Source organism: Tamandua tetradactyla, chromosome 8 (genome assembly GCF_023851605.1).
Source record: "Tamandua tetradactyla isolate mTamTet1 chromosome 8, mTamTet1.pri, whole genome shotgun sequence".
NCBI lineage: Eukaryota > Metazoa > Chordata > Mammalia > Pilosa > Myrmecophagidae > Tamandua > Tamandua tetradactyla.
The window spans coordinates 87,261,483-87,281,133 of NC_135334.1; the positions used below are offsets into that span (position 1 = coordinate 87,261,483).

At 44.7% G+C, this 19,651-nt stretch overlaps 1 protein-coding gene across 6 annotated transcripts in view; it reads left to right on the top strand.

The window, feature by feature from the left end:
* MICAL2 (microtubule associated monooxygenase, calponin and LIM domain containing 2) overlaps positions 1-19,651 on the top strand; it is a 275,324-nt gene that overhangs the window by 113,713 nt on the left and 141,960 nt on the right. For 4 of the 6 annotated variants that reach the window (XM_077114007.1, XM_077114008.1, XM_077114010.1 and 1 more), the window contains exons 16-21: positions 5,394-5,462; positions 8,829-8,978; positions 10,593-10,715; positions 11,762-11,980; positions 12,218-12,319; positions 13,540-13,665. In XM_077114007.1, coding sequence (XP_076970122.1) covers positions 5,394-5,462; positions 8,829-8,978; positions 10,593-10,715; positions 11,762-11,980; positions 12,218-12,319; positions 13,540-13,665 — 789 coding nt within the window. The remainder of the gene's footprint in view (positions 1-5,393; positions 5,463-8,828; positions 8,979-10,592; positions 10,716-11,761; positions 11,981-12,217; positions 12,320-13,539; positions 13,666-19,651) is intronic. The other 2 variants (XM_077114009.1, XM_077114013.1) reach the window with 1 other exon arrangement.

Sequence of the window (19,651 nt, forward strand, 5' to 3'; positions counted from 1 at the left end):
CCAAATGTTTGCTGTCTTCTTCATTCACCCTGTTTCTCCTACCACTTAGCCCACAATGGGGAAGTGTAAAAGGAGCTGGAGAAAATTGCTCAAATCTTTCACTCACCACTCCTCTGTTTACAGAATGACTGAATTGAAATAGCCTGGCCAGCCCAGGCTCAGGAGGTGGGGATGGTCAAAAGTGAATAGTCAGCAAGGCCAGCCAAGCCCTCTGAGGGCTGCCGGGGTCTCACTCTACTTCCTGCTGGCTCTGCTCAGAATTGCAGTGGGAACTCACGGACTTTGCCCTGCCTAACCTTGGATCATTTTGAACCATGTCCACTATTGTCCAGGGCATGTACCCCTGGAGCAGCCACCTTGCTGCCCATCTTAGGAAAGGGGTTAAGATCCACAGATTTGATCCTTTCTTGGCCCCATATGTCTAAGATGTGACTGCTCTTTGGATAGGTAGGGAGGTTTGGTTACTGAAGTAATATTAATGGTCTGGCCTGGATATCATGTATCCTTCTCATTCTCTTCAAACCAAGCAAGCATTCCCTGTGGGCAAGTAGACCAGTTAGAAGGCCACTGAGTTACACTATGTGTTGATCATTGCTGAAGTCCCTCAGAATACTGCCCATCACTCTTCTCCAACAGGGATCAGGGCCACATGCAAAGTACCTTCTCCCCATTCTATCAGGTTTCTTCTATTTCTGGATCCTTTCTTGGTTTGGAGAACCTATTTGCAATGTTCTTTGACCGAAACATTTCCCTCAAGTGAATAGTACTGGGTCCACTGTAGTCTGCTTCCACACAGAGACCTGCTGATGTCTGCACACAAGGCTGAAAAACTATATAGACACACACTACTGTACATAGAGGTTCCACCACACTTACAACCCACACAATGTCGATACAACTTAACACTTGACCCTTGATGCCTTAGCTCATGCTCCACTCTAGAATTGAGATATGGGCTAAGTCAGGCTTAGATGATTCTATACTAGAACACACACACACAATATCCATACATATAGACTCACTGACATTTCATGCCTAGAAGAAAGGAGAGTGTGGGAATTCTATTTTCCCCTTAAAAAGTCCTTGGTCTGCTTTTGAAGATCTATTACTGATCCTGGTCAGTATCTAAAAGACTGAGCCCACTCCTTGGAGGACAGTACAAAAGTTGCCATGTATCCCTGGAAAGCCCATCCTAGAAGCCAAGTCAGTGCCCTCAAGACTTTCCTGCTCAGCTAATTAATTCTGGCCCAAATTCTCCTCCTCCCCCAGCACTGGTCTCTTATATAGTATCATTCACAAAGTGTAATTAGTGTCAGTGTCTGATCTGAGAAGCCCAGGTTCCCTTCCCCTGTCCTCTCCCCAACTCTTCTTCACAAAGGGCTAGGAGACCTCATTTAAGAAAGTGTTTTCTCTAGCCATCCATTTATTCAGCAGATGTCTATTGAGTACCTGTTCTATGCTGAGTCCTATTCTAGGTGCTAGGGAGAGAGCAGTGTACAAAACAAGGAAGGACCCTGCCCTAGGTAGCTTGTATTCTAGAGGGACTTATTAAGTTCTTCTCACTCCCCTTCTCTCACAGAGCCACCTACACAGCAGCTAAAGCTCCCTACAAGGTTTCTAGTAGTTTTCAACTCAAAGGTTAAAGATGGCTTAAGAGAGTGGAGAGCACTGGGTTGTGATGTTACTGGCTTCATTTTTGAGCCAGAGCTGGGAGCAGGCCCTCCAGGCCCTAGTGTTTTGCTGTCAGGGCCGAGGTTGTTCTCTCTCCTTTCCTCTGTATGACCACAGCCTATGATTCAGAACTGATTTACAGTTGGGAATGAAATTTGAAGTAGGCAGACTAAAAAACATATGTAGGTCTGATAGGGATATATGCAAATATTTGAACCCTTCAGGAAACTCCTTTGCATGTCTGAAAAATGAGGCCAATAACTTGCATCTTAGCATCATCATGACAATGATGGGGCAAGTGTGTGCTGCAGGGCTGAGCACCATGTCTGGCACCTAGAAGGGGTCAGTAAATGATAAATCCATTTCTTTAGGAATAGTAATTAAATGCAAAAACTAATTTTCTAAAAGAAATGATTTCTTTTAGAAATAGGTAAAACCTATTTGAATTGAACACTTGGCTTTGTACTGCAGCCATGGCCAATATAGCACTTTACAGCATATAAAGCACATATATATATATCAATTATATATATATATATATCATTTGCTCCTCATCTTACCTTTTGAGGAAAGCAGGGACCTTAATTTTGTCCTGATTTTATAGACAGGGAAACTTGGACTTAGGACAATTAAGTTGCAATAAGCCAAATAACTGATAGATGTCAAAGTCAGAATTAGAATTCAGATTTTCTAATTTTGATACTAATGCTAACCCTATTGACAGAATCTAACACTTGTACAGCACTTTATAGATCAAGAAGTGTTTTACATATGTGATTTCAGTTTATCCTCATAGTAACTTATGAGGTAGTTATAATATTCCTCCTTGTTGGAGAGGCAACTGACATCAGAGAAGTGAGGTGATTTTCCTGAGGTCACATATCTAGGAGGGAAGTAGTGTTAGAACTCAAACTCATGACTCCCTGCTGCTCTTCATTGAGGAAGAGGAGCTGTCTTGCTGGTGTCACTGGACACCTTTCTTATACCCCCTTATTCAACCAGGCCTTTGCCTGCAGTAGTCACTCTCTCTTCCTATGACCTGGATTGAAATTTCTCCAGGATTAAGCTATGCCAGCTAACTAAATATAAAGTTTCTTTGCTTTAGACTAAAATCACATACCCTCAGGCAGTGTGGGAACATGATTATCATGTGCAGACCAAATGATCAGATAGAGGTCTCTTTTTTTATGGGGAAACCAATTAGTTTAATAAATGCCCTTTGGTACAGAGAATCTTTCAAATCATGGAAGAAACATGATAAAGTGTTCTTGGGATGGAAGGCCTGAAAAAATAAAAGGAAAAGGGAATGTTGCTCATTTTTATGCTCTCTCTGAGCACTGTATTTTCTTCCTCCTTTTACCCCAGTTCTTTACAAAGCAAAACAAAGTCCAAGGAGATAGGGTTTCTGAAGCAGTTCTGGCTTCTGAAAATAGATAAATATATAAAAAGATTAAATAAACATCTGGGTTTTAATTTTCTCAACTTTTTTGTTTTAACCTACCCCTTAGTTGAGAATCAATACTTCAGTAATAAATTGAAGTATTTGATACAGTAGATAAATCTATGAGAAATGATAAATATATGAGGAAAAGTAGAAAGTGTTTGGGTATGTATGTTGCTAACCTTTCCATATGGATTCTGTTGTATTCTCCCATGTGTCAGAATGGATCAGAGGATGCCTGCATCTGTTTCCTTTATGCCCCCTGAGGAATTTGGGGTCTTCCTAGGAGCTGCTGGCTAAGCACCCTTTTCCCTCAAAGCCTTTTATGAGCCTGCAGATATCACGGCTGGGTTTGAATCTATACTGGCTCTCATTGTTTGAACAGTCATACCCTGGACTGTTGAGTGTAAAAGAGAGAGTAAGATGTTTTGCTCTTTGTGGTGAAAAGCCAAGTCCTCATTTAAGGTAGAAACAGAAAAACAAACAAAAAACTTAAGATTATGCATGAAGCTTTCTTGTAGGGTGGGACACTCTGTACTTTCACAGGCTCCTGTGTCCAGGCTGGGCAGCATTCACAGGCTGTGGAGCTGGGGACCCAGACAGCCTGTGCCTCTAAGACCCAACACTGTTGCAAATAAAGTCATCTGTTTCTCTTGGTGTTTGCCCAAGCATTTGTGCTGAAATAATTTCCATTCACAGTATAATGATTTGTTAGAAAAGGAAAATGTTGAAGGGAAGGCAGGGCCCTTTGAGCTGAAGTTTTGTGCTGGCTGGGCAAGGGGAGGATTGAGTTTTTGAATAAATATCAATGATTAAACTATGATTGCTTCTGTATTAGAAAAACAAAAATGATGATAACCATGGGGAAGGGAGAGGGGATAAAGAAGAGAGTAAGGGCAAGATACGCAGGTGTTTTCCAATGGACACAGGTGGGTACATAGTGGACTGTATCTGCCAGGAGGGCTGCTATAGTTATTGTTGCTTCAGAACAGCCAGGAGGTAAAAGAATCCTGTGATAGGATTAGGGTGTATGGGGCTGGGTGGGCTGTACACCTGGGCTTGAAGTGAAAAGAGTGGCCTACAGCCCTCACTACTGCATCAAAAGTGGTACAAAGGCAGGGATTTAATCTGGGCCTGCTGTGGAGGGTCCCTCAGAAGGTGTAGGAGGCCCTCAACAGAAGGGATGCACAGTTAGTGGGGCATGGACCCTGAGGGAGCTAGCCTTATATAGTAGACCCCAGCTGGTGGCAGAAAGGTCTAAGCCCAGAAGTAGACGGCGGGGCGGGGAGGGCACTGAAATGGACCCTAACCCAGTGTCAGTGATGGGCTTACTCAGTAGAGAACAGAGGAAATATTAAATTCAGCTTCCTGTCCCCACCCCAGCCCAAGACATCTGCTCAACCTGTATGATTGTACTCATTCCCTCAGCAAAATAAGCCTGACAATAGGTGTATCCTTTAGAGGTCCTATTGCAGGGGTGATGTGATGGGCTTGGGTAGAGGTGGATTTTCCAGGCTTAGGTGTCCAGATTCAGGCAGCACAGAACAGGCTGTAAAGGGATATCAGAGGGGCAACCATGTAATGTATTGTCCAAATCAGGGTACTTTTGAGAGTGAAAAGAAATACTGTTAATAATTATACTGGGAGGATGGGGGAGCTATAAATCAGAACTGTCCTGAGCAAACTGGGATGTATGGACATCCTAGTTATTGAAGGCTAATCAAATGTCACATATTTATTGCTGTGGGGTGATTGAATAGCTGACTTAATTTGCCACCAAATGATTGTACAGCCAATTCGAGTCCTGAGCATCCCTGCAAGGTGAATCAGTGCCACCTCCTTAGAGAAAAACAGTGGTGTTCTCCATAAGACAGCACATTCATTGCATCCACAGGCCTGGAAGGGACCTTGAACAAAAGTCATTTAACCCTTCTCTCCCCAAGGTCCCATTGACAGTAGAGACAATCCCTGTCCTGCCTCTTTGCTTTGGGGTGTTTTATCATGATTTTTTAGGTGTGATTCCTACCTCTTCTGACAGAATCCCTGGCTCTCTAGGTTAGAGTAAGGCTCCTTCCATTTTACCTGTGCGTAAGTCTGTGAGAGCGTTTGTCAGTGTGCAGAGGGATTTATTTCCACATCCACCAAACAGGCTGGCAGCTGTGGAAGGGCAGAAACTCCTCATCCCCAGTGCTAGCTCAGAGCCAGCCTTATGGTCAGGGATTTTGGTGGACCTGAAGCCATTGTCAGCCCTGACCTCACAATACTTTCTTTGCCATTGCAGGTGGATGGCCAAACTGAAGAGAATGATGTGAACAAACGGAGGCGGAAAGGCTTCAATAATCTGGATGAGGTTTGTGTACACAGTGTCAATTTAAACAAAGGCCCATTTCCTGACAGTCAGTGGTCATGGAACCACCTGCCCAAGACAGCAGCCCTGACCCTCCTTTCTTTACTTTCTCCTAAATTTCTGGGGTTCTCTACTTGTACCCAGCATGACTTGATGGAAAGACTGTCCTGGACTCTGGTCCTTGCTTCATCACTTACTAGCTATGAAATCTTCAGAATCATAAATTCTCTGGATATTTTCATGTTTATAAAATTCATATGATATAAACTTTGCAGGATTTTTAAAAATTAAATGAGATGATGTATTTAGCATGGTGAACACACTGTCTAACACTGTGTTAATTAATATGTAGTCACTACCAGCCCATGCACTGCAATAAAAAAAAATTTAACAAATGGTGCTGCGATAACAATGGCGGAATATTCGCGTGAAAAAGAATGAAATGCGACCCCCACTGCAATAGCATACTGAAAAAAAAATATGTATTTACTAGTAGTAGTAATAGTTAAGAGACATCAGAGGTCCCACTGTTCTCCCAGCTGTTGTCTATCTGTACCTTTTTATGCTTTCTGTACTTGTAGTCTTGAAATCAAATGCCCTACTGCCCACAAGCTCCACCTTCTGGTGAAACAAGAAAATTACAAGCTCCTTTGTAAAGCAGAGGACAAATCTCTCTCATGCTACTGAAAAATTGATCAGCAGAAAAATATCAGTTCCTGCTTCTCCACGTTGCTCTTTAAGGAGATCAGAGATGTACACTTCATTCAAAAAAGACATTCTAATTTCATAAAGACAAGCATAAATATCGTCAGTGAAGTGTAGAACACTAGCTTTAGGTAGCCTGCTAGTTTATGTCAAAATTATGAAATGATTTATAGGACTTAGAGAAGACCTTTCCTGTCTTCTTGGTTAAGGGGTTTTATTGCTGTGTTTTTTTATGACACTTTTGTTCATGTCTGTGACTGGTTTGTTGTGGAGGTCTTGTTTGAATTTGAGACTCTCCAACCCACAACAGTGAACTTTACGATAGAGAAGCTAGCTGCTCTTCACCCTATGTTCTGGGGTGCCCAAAGGAAAGCACTGATAAATGAGACCTGGAGTTCAGTTCATGACTTTTATAATGTGAACAGATTCCTTTTATTATGAGTTCACATCACCCTTGTGGAACCTTTTATTCTGGTGCTCCCTCAAGAGCCATTGCTTCCCCTTTCTTGGCTCTGGCCATGGTGTGAGGAGGAAGCCAGCAATAGGGAGGTGGCTTACAGGAGGATGCAGAGGCTGACTAACAGGGTTGGAGAAACGTGCCATTTTGCAGAGATAGGGTGTCGGCTGTCTGCACTGTGTGCCTGTGATCTGCCCCTGCCTCATCTGGAGAAGCTTCCCTTAGGGACACTTTTTCTCAGGCGAAAGTCTTCTCCTGCCTTTGGTCCTTGGTTTATTCTTGCCTTGTCTTCCTGTGGCATAAATGAAGGGGTGTTTGTGGTATTTGTGTTAGTGGCAACACAGAAGTCAGAGTGTGGGAAGATATCTGGTTTGAATCTGGCTCCTTCTGACATGGCTCTTGACTGTTTTCTGGGGCAGCTGTTTTGCTTAAAGTTGGCTGTAACGAAACAGTAGTTCCTCCTACATTCTTGTTACTCAAAGTGTGGTCTAAGAACTAGCAGCATCAGCAGCATCTGGGAACTTCATAGGACTGCAGCTGCTCAGAGCCCACCCAGACCTACTGGATCAGAATCTGCTTTTGGACCAGGTCCCCCCGTGATTTGTATGCACATATTAGTCTGGGAAGCCCTGGCTTTCTGACTTTCCTGACTTTCCTGCCTGATTTTGCTGTTGTACAAAGAGTGACTACCACAGTCAACACAGTCTCACCCTCAAGCCTGTATTGTCATGCAGAGTTATATTTCACACTCTGAAGTAGGGTGACTCTTTGGTTTGTGTTTGTCAAACACTTTAGAGCAGCTTTACATACATGGTTTCCCATGGAGCTGCTGCTCCCTCCTGGGGACCTCTTGAAAAACCAAGTGACTCGGTCCACCTTTTCCCATCAGTTTCTTCTAAGTGAGCACATCTTTGTTATTATGTCTTGAGAGTACCTTTTCCTCTGAGGTAGTATCTGTGTCTTATTGGGAAAGCATACTGCCTGCTTGACACGACAGCACCATTGATGTTTCTGGGGCCTCTGAGAACAGATCCTATGGTAAGAAGACCAGTAATTTTCAAATTTTCATTTTTAACAAATGAGCTAAAGAAATCTTATATGGAACTCCATTTTATAAAATAGCATAATCAAATGATCAAGGTCAACATCATCAGCCATAAGTCATATTGGCTTCATGTACCCTTGATAGGAAATGATGAGAAAGGCATCTCACCTCTGTGGTATCCATCTCCAAAATCCACCGCCTCAGCCTAATCATGAGAAAACATCAAACAAGACGAAATTGAGGGACTATATACAAAATAGCTGACCCGACCCCTTCAAAAGTGTTAAGGTCATGAAAAACAAAGAAAGACCGAAAACCTGTCCAGATTGCAGGAGACTAAGGAGCCATGATGACTCAATGCAATGTCCTAGAGTGACTCCTGGAACCGAAAAAAAGACATTAGTGAAAAAACCTGAACCAACCCAAATAAAGTCTATAGTTTAGTTAATGGTACTGTGGCAGTGAGAATTCTTCAGTTTTGATAAAGAACCCTGATTATTCCAGATGTTAACCTTAGAAGCAGCTGGGCGAAGGGTATTCAGGAACTGTTACATCTTTGCAACTTTTCTGTATATCTAATTTTTTTTTCAAAATAACAGTTTTTAGAAAGATAGCAAAAACAGAGCAATGTTGGTTGAAGTTGGGGATGAAGTGCAGAGGTGAGAGGAGAAGAAACCCAGGGCTTGTGCCTCCCCTTATCGATGCCCTGTGCCCATCCCCTACTTTGCTCCCTTCATTCCTTTCACTATTTTCCTTGTGGCAGCCACATGATGTGTTTTAAAAACTATTTGGCCCATCACTTAACTTTATTATATTTAATTTTTCAGTAACCTTGTGAGGTGGGCTACCGCTTCCATTTTACACATGAGGAGACTTCAGAGAAGTTAAGCAAATGGCCAAGGTTACAGAGCTGGGATATGGAAGTCAGGATTCATCCCTGATTGTGTGGTTCACATACCCAGGGTGTGTCTTTTGGAAAAGCACATCCCTTTTATGAGAGTTGTCTCTTTGGAGCAGCACCTGCTACTTCTGCCTCCTTACCTCACACCATGGAGAGAGTCTTTCTTCAGGATACCAGAGCTGTGTCCTGAATTCCCAGACTCCCTCCATGATATCTGGGTTCTAGGATCCAATAGCCAATGTATTGTTTTGACCTTTGCAGCCTTCAAACTTTTCCAGTCGGAGTATGGGCTGTGATCTAGAGTGTGGCATCATTAAAGAAGGTGGAAATCAGAACAAAGTCAAGTCCATGGCAAACCAGCTGCTGGCCAAGTTTGAGGAGAGCACTCGGAACCCTTCACTCTTGAAGCAGGTGAGTCACGTCAGATGCCCTTCTGGTCACCACACTTGCTGAGAAGCCAGCAGAAGTGTTCAGGCTAGTAATGGGTTTCAGATATGCCAGCCAGGCTTGGGTTCAGTGGGATTAAGGCTACTTCCAGAAAAGGAGTGCACAGTCTTTTTCTGTAAGGGATAGTTAATATTTTAGGCTTTGTAGGCCATGTGATCTCCATTACGGCTACTTAACTCTGTACTCATAGAGTGAAAGCAGCCATAGAAAATGCATTAAAAATGAGCATGGCTATGTTCCAATAAAACTTTATTTACAAAAGAATATAGGCAAAAGGTCAGATTTGGCCTGTGGACCATGGTTTGTCAATGCCTTTTCTAGATTAGAGAAGAAATCCATTCCCTAATTTACTTTCAGTCTATAGCCATGATGTGGTTTTGGCCAACTTTAAGATGGTTCGACTTGAGAGACCTTTTTTTAACTTTTTTTATTGTATATATATATACAGAGCAAAGAATGAAAAAAGCAATAATTTTCAAAGCATTCTTCAACAAATAATTACAGGAGAGATCTCATAGTTCGTCATGGGCTACCATTCCATCATACAACCTAAGAGACCTTTTAAGATGCTGGCCATCTGGGAGAGTGCTAAGCCCTGATGAAAAGATCCATCCGAATCAGGAAAACCTCTGTCAGAGGTCTTAGCTCCATGTGGGCTTACAGGGATTTGGGCCAACCTTCCAAGTGTTTCCTGGTCCTCCCCTCTCTCCCTGTGTCCTTGAGTCAGTCTGGCAGGACTGTAGTGTCTGACAGGGATGAGTCTGAGACTAAATGAGGCTGGGTCCTGTGGGTCAGGCAGTAGAACAAGCCAGCTTCTCCTTGACTTTGTCTTGGGGATCTGTGCTACATAGTTTGATTTGCTCCCTTGAACTTCCTTTGGAATGCTGCAGTCAGTTTACAAAAGCTTATGGAAAGGGGTTAGATTTTCTTTTTGAAAAACACCCAGTCGCATGGGTGGAGGACCGTCTCTTGGCTAGTTAGGTCCAGTGGCAATCCCAGATGTCCTCTTTACCCTGGTATGGACTATGTCTCCTCTTGGACTAACTGATCTTCCCCAGGGAGCCAATTCACTTTATTGTAATGGGGCCATTTTCCTGAGCTCTGTAACTGTCTGAAATTGTTCTCAATTACCCTTTTTGGGACTTGGCCCCTTTCAATTCCCAAGTATTGTTGAGCATTCTGTTCCAGGAGAAGACTGTGGCATCCCTGTCCTCTTGTGGGCCAGAAGCTACCCATTCCCAGGAGGACTTCCTGGTTGGCCATGCCAGCTTGATAAGGGCTCTGGCAGTTCCTGCCTAGTACCCTGTGCCTGAGCCAAACACAAAGCCTCCCTGAAATTCATGTGCTGTCCAAGAGGAGGGGACTCCCAAGGCTTGCTGTTCGCATGGACAGAGCCAGGGGCTCAAGTTTCCCGGCTGCCCCCAGCAGGCAGGAACTCAGCCTACTGCCCTTCCTCCTTTGCAAACTATAATTCTTGCTTATCTTCCTCTCCTCCCTCCGAGTGTCTCTCAGTCTGACTCACCTTTTCCTTCATGTTTCCTGCGGCTGCTTTTTTTGGACGCGCCTTTCTCCTCCCAGGAACACCATGTCTCGGGTATAGGTAAGCCCGTCCTGTGCTCTTCCCCTAAGCCTCCTGTTAAGTCTCGCTGCCCTGAGATGGAGAACCGCACACCCTATCCATCACCTCCTCTGAAAAGGCAGGTAGGGCTTCTTCCAGTGGTGCTGTTTTAGTGAAGCTAGAGGGGACTGTGTTCCAGAAGGGTAGGGCTCGCTGGCTCTGTGCACACCCTAGATAAGGCTGATTTTAGATTCTTTAGTTAAGCAGATACAACTTGAGGTTACCACCCTTATGAGTAAGAATAACCAAGTGTGCAGTATCTTGAAATATATGTCATTGATCCATCCTTCAGTCAGTTAGTTATTGACTAACCAACTACCATGCTCTTAATGTTGTATTCACTTATGGAAAAACGAACGGTACCACATAGGACATTTAGATTTATTTGCAGATCGCTCAAATAGGCTGATTCCAAAACTCTGATGAAAAAAAAATGGTGGTGATGGTAGAATGGACTCTGGTGGCCTATTGGCTGTACCCCAGTGACGAGTAAAGCTGGAATATAATGAAAGCCTCCCCCAACCCCTTCCACCTCCTCACCCCCACCAATGCCAGAGCAGGTGAGGACCTACCTAGGTGGGCAAAGAGGCAGCAAGAAGCCATCAACTGTGCTTTTTTCCCAGTTAACATCTCAGGGGTTGAAATATGAACAGGCTCACATTATTAACCACAGTATTCAAAGACAAGTCACCATTAAGAATTTTGCATTGTTTCTGGGTAGTGGAATTTGAGTGAGGTTGATATGGATATAATGCAGTGCTTTTTATGTTTCCATACAGAAGAATCAGCTGGGGAGCTTAAAAAAAAACCAATGCCCACCCCAAACTAATGAAATCAAAATTTCTGTGGGTTGGGCCCAGACTTCAGAATGACTTTTTAAGTGTCCTAGATGATTTTGTTATGCATCCAGGATTGAGGACTATTGTTGTATAGGTCTTGATTCAGTAGGTCTGGGGAGGGGATGCCAGGTGATTCTGTTGCAGGTGGTGGAAAGTCAGTGCCCAAGGCTGGTCTTGATTCTTGCTCAACCTAGCCTGGTATACCCTTTATCTGAGCTGGGGATTCCTTACTGTTGGGTCTGTGAAAGGGTTGCAGTAGGGAAAGAAGCTTGATTTTCCCTTTTTCCCAGTTCCCCTTAGAGGTTGTGACTGGGCACGTACTCAGAGAGCTAAAGCAAATGTCTGCTGGTGGCGAGTACCCAAGCAGGCCTTGGAGAGCCAGAGCCCAGTCTGACCTGCAGTTGGGTGAGCTAGAAAGTTCCACTGCCCCGCCTCCTACCTGCCAGGGAGCACTGGCCCTTTCCGGGGTGCTGCGGCGACTGCAGCAAGTGGAGGAGCAGATTCTGCAGGTGAAATACCCTGTCTTTACTCTTTCTCTGTCTATGTCTGGGATGATTTCCACACCTCCCTCTCCTTCCTCCTGTCTGTGGTGGGTTCCTCGTCCTACTGCTTGTTCCCTGTCTCCTGTCTTGCCATGAGATGAGACAAGTTCACCTGACTGTCTCCCTCGACTCTCTCTTGGAAGTAACCACTACAGTTTCCATCACTCTCTCTCTTTTTCTCCTTTCTCACCTTGACCAAAGCAGAAGAGAGCTCAGAACTTGGCCAACAGGGAATTTCACAAAAAGAACATTAAGGAGAAGGCAGCTCACCTTGCCTCCATGTTTGGACATGGGGATTTCCCACAGGTAAACACGGGGCTTCCAGAGCTCCCATGAACCCGGACATTCAATGAGGCGGCCGTGAATCAGGCTCAGAAGCTTAATTTACCCCCCACACCACCCCTTCCTGTTTTTTTATAGCATGCAGAGCTATTTAATCTTCAAGCCACTAAAGAATTTGAGCTGGCATCTCAAAAAACCCAGTGAGAAGATTCAAAATCTGTAGATATATAAAAACAAAGGGAAATACAAGGCAGAAATGTAAGCTCAGGTCAATGGGAAAGGTTGCTGAATAGAAATATATGCTGTTAGATCCTAAACAGTTTCTGGATAGGTGCTGAGCTTCCTAAAGGTCAATGCAAAGAGGTGAATCTGGTCTGTTTTCAAGAATCACAGTGCCTATAAGATTAGAACAAGCCAATTGCTTGTGACTTTTTGGGGCACAATGTCTGGAGAAATCTCCCTGTGGCCCTAATCAGGGAGGCATTGAATGATGTGAGCAACCACATGCCATAACCCGGGTTCTGCTTCCCTAAGACAGCATCAGATCAAGAGTAACTTTGCCTTAGAACAGGAAATACAGCCCCCTCCAAGCCGGTTACTTATTGAGAAACTTGCTGCAATAGGAAGATTAGAGTTTATGGTGAGATGCAGTATGTGTATATGTGAGTATGTATAAGGGGCTGTCTTGCTTACAGCAAGCCTTGTCTGTAGAATATGTTTCTTCTCCTGCTTTTACTCCATCTTCTCCAGATCTGTGTCTTCTGCTGCTTGGCAGAGCTATTGACATGGAAAGGATGCTTTACATTTAGTTCACTTTTTGTGTTCCACATGGCTGCACAGTTGTCTGCCGCCACAGAGACCTCTACTGTGGCCATCTGCCCAAAGTAACCTAAGAGGTTGCTTTCATAACTTGCAGCTGCTACTTCATACGAAACACCAGATCATGGGCCCACGTAATTAACACTCATTGCTGGGACAGACTTAGGCAGGAACAGAACAGATCTGCTTGAGCTATTTTGGTTTGACAAGGGAACTGGAATAGTTGTAGCAGAATGTAGTATAAGCTGGAACCAGGTAGTCCTGCTTGGCTCCAAAGGCAGAGGCTTCTGTTTTGTCCTGAGATGTGAGCCTCGGTGTCATTTCCCCTCCTTGATTGCATAGGCATGTGGCTGCATCCTCCAGTCATGCATCACTGTGCATTTCCCCTGTATAATAATAATTTCCTCTATTTCTGTTCTACGCAGAATAAACTACTCTCTAAAGGCCTGTCTCATACTCATCCTTCGTCTTCTCCCTCTTGCCTTCCATCTCCTGATCCAGCTGCTACTTCCTCTCCATCAACTGTTGACTCTGTTTCTCCTGCCAGAAAGGTAGTTGTCTTAAAATAATTGCAACTCCTGCTATACCCTGCATGTTCTGAGATGTTCTCATGCTCAGCTCGACCTGCACAGGCAAACTTCTGGAGCTTGGCTTGGCAGGGATGAGATTTTGTAAGATATTTTACAGCAGTCCTGGATTCTGTTTTGTTTTTGTGTTAGAGCAAGCAATATAGCAGAATAGAAAACATACAAAAACTTGCCAAACAGTGCTCATTCATTCAGCAAGCATTAATTGGGTAACTAACTCTATGCCAGTCCTGTACCAGATGCTGAAAATGCAGAGGAGGAAACTACAGTTTCTTCACTCATAGTTTAATGGGAAATAGCATATTAGCATGGTAATATTATCTTTACCATACGAAGTTGCCTATGCTTGATTACTTTTGCCCTAATGAAATGGCAGTTTCACATTATGAACCTAAAACAGTACTATGCATTGTACATATACCTCTCCGTTCTTTAAGAGATATAAAGGGCAAGATTGTAGAAACACAGAAGAGAGACGCCTGGAAAGGAATCACAGAGGAGGTGATGTGGGAGTCAGATGTTAAAAATAATATTGGAGGATTTTGCTAGAGAAAAGTATAGGGCTAGGGTGTTTTAGAGAGGGTCAGCATGTACAAAGGGAGGCAAGAATGACTTTAAGTGGAAAGACAGAATGTCTGATATGACTTGAATTGGGGGATAGAAGTATTTTGGGGGGTGTGGACAGTGGGAGGTAAAGTGAGCTCTCTCTGTGTGCTAAGGAATTTCATGTTGTCCTCTGGGATTTAGAGAGCCAATGAAGGCTCCGCTCTGTTTTAGGATAGCTCATGTGGCCGTGCAGATGCTGGCTTGAACAGGGAGAGGAGGTGAGGTACTTTGCTTTGGCTAAGTAAGTAATGAAATATACCCATGAGCAATATAAAAACACCAAGAGGGGTACACAGGTGATTCAATGGTAGAATGCTCACCTATCATGCAGGAGACCAGGGCTCGATTCGTGGACTATACACCAAAAAAAACCCCGAACACCAAGAGGCCCCACAGTGTTCTGTGGGCACTTTTCATGCTTTCTGCTTGTCCCTTAATATACCCATCAGCACCACCACCATCACTATCACTAGTGATTCAGGGTTGGCCCTTCTCAGAACTCCCGTATCACTCCAGCCACACTGTGAAAGGCACATCAGCCTTTAATTAATAAGTAGGAGGCTGTTGAAATATGGTCAAGGCTGATTTGGGGGATAGGACAGAAATAAACAGGGAGCAATTGTGTTTCCACATCCTGGGAGAAATAAGGAATAATTTTATCAAGGTGGGGCCTGAGAACCTAAGGTCTACTGTCTCTGCCCCTGGGTGTGACACTTTGCATGAACACAAGCCTCTGGGCTGGTCCCTCCGAGAAGGCCTCCATTCATGTGTGGCCTTTGTGGTTCAGAGGAAAGAACACAGATTACAGCAGTGATTAGTGGCTCTGTTGCTACTCAATTCTCACTTTCTCAGCAAGGCAACATCCTTCCCCCTCCTTTTAAAATGACCACCGTTTCCCAGCACTCCAGGTTCCTGCAACCTGCTCTAATGTTTCCATAGGAATCTTGTAACATATAATTTACTAATTTATCATCTTTATTGTTGATTGTCTATGTCCTCCAACTAGAATGCGAACCTCACCAGGGCAGAGATTTACCTTGTTCACTGATGTTATCCCCAGGATGACCACCACCACCACCTCCACCACCATAGGGCCTCTCTGTTGACTCAGCCCCGGGCTTTGCACATACAGAATCTGGCAGAGCAAGGCCCTCCTCTGAGGAGAGAACTGGCTATGGAAGTAGGTGATCACTTGGTGATAAATACCTTCATTCAGTCCTCATGGAGCCCAGCAAGCTGCCTTTCCCCTGGTGAGAGTGTGGGGCCTTAGTGCTTACTCCCAAAAGATTACGGGCTATTTTGATTGCCCAATGACCCAATTTTCCCTACTGCAAGGGAGCCGGAGAAAAAAAATATGCACTTGGAAACTGGTTCTCAGTCTTCATTAACCTCCTGGCAGGCCGCGTGTCTTTGTTCCTTATCTGAAGCTCTTCTGTACCACAATTCTGAGGATCCTGGAATAGACACCTCTTCAAGGGAACAGACCTGGCCAGTCTTGTAATGAGTAGCACTTGTTACTCTGGGATACAGACTTTAGATACCAACTCCAAGAGATGCAACCTGGCTGTACCTTCAAACTACACTTGACTGCCCTTGAAGGGAAGGTCAGATTCTGCCTTGAAATTCAAAGTGGTCCTTTTGGCTTTGGGGCCTGAACAGTCACAGGGAGTCTTGACTTCCTCACATTTAGGGCCCAAACCCTTCCCAGTGTCCATCTTTCAAGACCTTGGGATCCATATCTAGCCTTATGTTCCCCGCACCATTTGAGTCATTCATCCCATCACAAGCCGTCCTGTAGTAGTGCCATTCTCCATCAACCAAGAATTAAGTCCTTTTCAAAAAGAGAGGCCATTACTGATTTGGCCTATAGCATGCTGCTAATCATTTGCCAAGGGTGGTGAGCTCATACAAGAGCAAGATGGAGACTGAGTGTTTGTACAGCTGAGCAATAGGGCGACTGCCTTACTTTGCTGGAAACTGCGGTTAGTCCTAGGTCAGTAAAGCAATGTGTGTTGCAAAAGGAGCTTTCTCTAACCTTGGAAGTGTTTGTTTTAAAACTGGATTTTCAGGGTTTGTCTGGAGATTTGCATATTAGAGGGAAACATTGGGTGAGTCTTGGCTGGGAAATCTGCCTTTGTTTTATCTGGTACAAGAAGCCAATAGGATAGATCGCAAGGTTGCTTCCAACCTCATTATCCTTCTCTCTGTCCTGGGGAGAGAATTAGGTAGGCCATTTTGGTGACTTCTATGTGTATCTGCCTAAGAGATCTTAATTTGCAGAGTGCTGGTTTGTCTCAGGGAGACAGAGTGCTGTAGGGAGAAAAATATGGCTTGGAGTCAGACCTGAGTTCAGAGCACCAGTTATTCAGTGGGCAACTGTGGGCAAGTTAGTGGACATCTCAGAGGTTTAGTTTCCTAATCTAAAAAATGTATATAACAATAGCTACTCTGGAGAGTGATGGAAATAATGCAATGACCTAAGATACATAAAATGCCTGAAGTATCCAGTGCTGTTCTCCTTTTCCAGTGGAGGAGAATTCCAGAAGAAAGTTCTTCTACCTAAAATAGATGTTGTTTCCTCTTTCTGAAGGAAAAGAAGTCACATTCAGTTTTGTATTTCCATTCCAGTCCCTTAAAACAGAGGTTAGAATCCCTCTGAACCTGAGCTGCTTATGGCAAAGGAGGCTCACAAGACCCACCTCACAGGGCTATGAGGTTTAAATAAGCACCATCAACAGCACAGTGCCTGGTACCTTGGGATAAAGATGTGCAGGCATGGGCTCCCAGTGGGAGGTCACAGCCCCAGAGGTCTGTGTCTCAGTTCAGTATAATTTTTGGAAACCCTCAAACAAGCAGGTTTCAATTACTTGCCTTTTCCTCCCCTTGCCCTGGGACTATAGCAGATCCAAAGACTGGTGAAAAAAAATCCTTGCCCAAGTGGACCCAGGAGACCTCTGATTTCACCTGGCAAGACCTTCCTTACACCTCCTCTTCCTACATGTTCTCAGCTCTGAAGCCTTGGAAACTCTACTCTCACTCCTGTCTGACTCTGAGTGGTGTTGTCTGATGTTCATAGAAGGCCTGATAGCCACAGGTTACCCAACTCTATGGAGCAGGAGAGCTGAGATACCAGGCATTCTGGCCAAGTCTCAGGCCCAAGGAGAAAAAAGTGATCATTGTTAGACACAAATGGCCAAGGAGCCTGCTACCTCCTCCATTCAGGGCATCTGCCCTGTGCTAGCAATGTAGAGATGGATGAGATGGGGCCACTGGCATCAGGGAACACAAGAGGAGGGGAGGGGAAATGGGCCAGCTCGGTGCAGTGTGAGGAGTGCTCCAACATCCATGCAGGAGCCATGGAAGTATTCTGGGCTGGGAGTAACCCAGTGCCTTAGGAATGTTCTTGGTAGAGATCCCTCCATACTATTCTGCAGCCTTTGGCATCACTGCCTGTGAGCACAGTTGTGTCACCATGTTTGAATCTGGAATGGCTCAAGGGAAAAAAGGCAGTGTGCTCGCCTAGTGGGCCACATCATTCCTACTGATGCTGAGCAGGGAAGCCAAGCAGAGTGAACGTCACAGGTCAAGGCAAGTAGGTCATTTAAAAGAGGAGAAAGGAAATCCCAGAATATGGGAATGTGAAGCTACATAAATAGCAGTGATTTGGACTCCTTCCAAGTACCTCCTGTGTACCAAGCTCTGTATGACGATTTTATTTCTCCTTTGTGCAACTCTGTGACGTTGGAGATGGTCTCTCCATTTTACAGTGAGGAAGCTGAGGCTCATAGAAGGAGAATGGTATATATTGCCCTAGCATGCCCTCTGCATGTTCAGTAATTGCTCCCTAAGTCAGGATTGCTCAGAAGCTCAGTAGCACAAAGTGCTTATTAGCAAAGTGGTTAATAGGGCCTCATTAGGAACTTGTATTTAAAGCTCCAGAACGTATAGTCTCAATCTCTGCTAACTCAAGGAAGGTAATAATTGTGCATAGATATCACACCTGGCACCACTGTGCCTTTTTGAGAGGGCACTACTGGGAAAGTTCCCACACTGGGCCAGTGGGGACAGTCACACCAGGGGCAGGGGCAGCATGGTAGGCCTGGTGGCAATAGGAGCGTGAAGTTGACCTCTTCTCAGTGAGGGGTGGAATATCAAGCAAACAATGGTTTATTGTCCTGAGTCAGTGCACCTGAACTTTTCTTGAAAACAGGAACCACTTTCTTAACCTTTATAGTCTCCTGAAAATGCTTGGAAGCAGAATCTTAATCTTTCCCAGGTTGGGCCACTTTAGGGGCCGGGAGAAGTTGGGGCACCTGACTTGGCAGCTGCTGCTACTAGGAAGTAGCAGATTTTGTAAAAGCTGTTGCGGCCCTACCTGTCTGATCCTGAGAGGGCAAACTCATCCAGCAGCCTGTAGCCACAGTCTCTAAAATCCCCGAGAGCCACCACACACATGGTCTGGAGTGCCATTTCCAAATTTGCTTTAGTGTTGGGCTTCCTTAATGAGAAATAGGTTGAGAGTCCCCTGGGTCTTATCATTCTCTCACACTTGCTTGGCATGCCTTTTCCTGTTTACCTTTTTAGTTCCTGGGCTTTTGCTGGAATTTGACAATTTGGCCTGAGGATGAGTGACTCTGCCATAAGTTGGGAAGCTGTGGCAAGCCTGTTGCCATTTGTTCTGCTGTTTCTTAACTTTCTGCTTTATATTTGAGGCTCTCTTTTATCAGATTAGACTTGGTCACCCCTGAACAGTCTTGGGTTTAGATTGAGAGTGTTGTTTTGTTCACCTACAAGTTATTTGTTGTCATGATCATTGTCAGTTTTTGCCCAGGGGCCCTTCTGGGTAGATTGCTACTCTCACCGACCATATCTCCTACGTGGATTTGGAGGCTAGGGAGGGTCTGGAGCCTCCTTTCCTCTTGAGATCAGAAACAGTGTTTATGTAATGTCACACTGTACATGTTTGTTTCTCCTAAGAGGAGACTATAGCACTCCTGGGGTGGCTTTCAGAGCTGATGGAAAAATGAGGAGCATTTGGGCTCCATTTGGGCTGTCAGCTTCCACCCCTTCGCCAGCTCCCTGACAGATTGGTGGGTGTCCAGGCATTCATAGGTAGGGCTTACTATGCCCTCAGGAGCACAGGCCACTGGCACACAGGGCCCATCAGTTATCCTCAGGGTCCATGTGGAGCTGCTTCTTCCCTCCGTCTGAGCTGTCCTCACTCAGCATCAGCCCTGGGTGCCCCTGGAGCCACCTGCAGAACTCCAACCTGCTCCTTTCCCATTCCTAGGATGGGCAGGCCATTTAGTCCCATGCTAGTCACAGCTTTTGTCTGCAAGGGCAT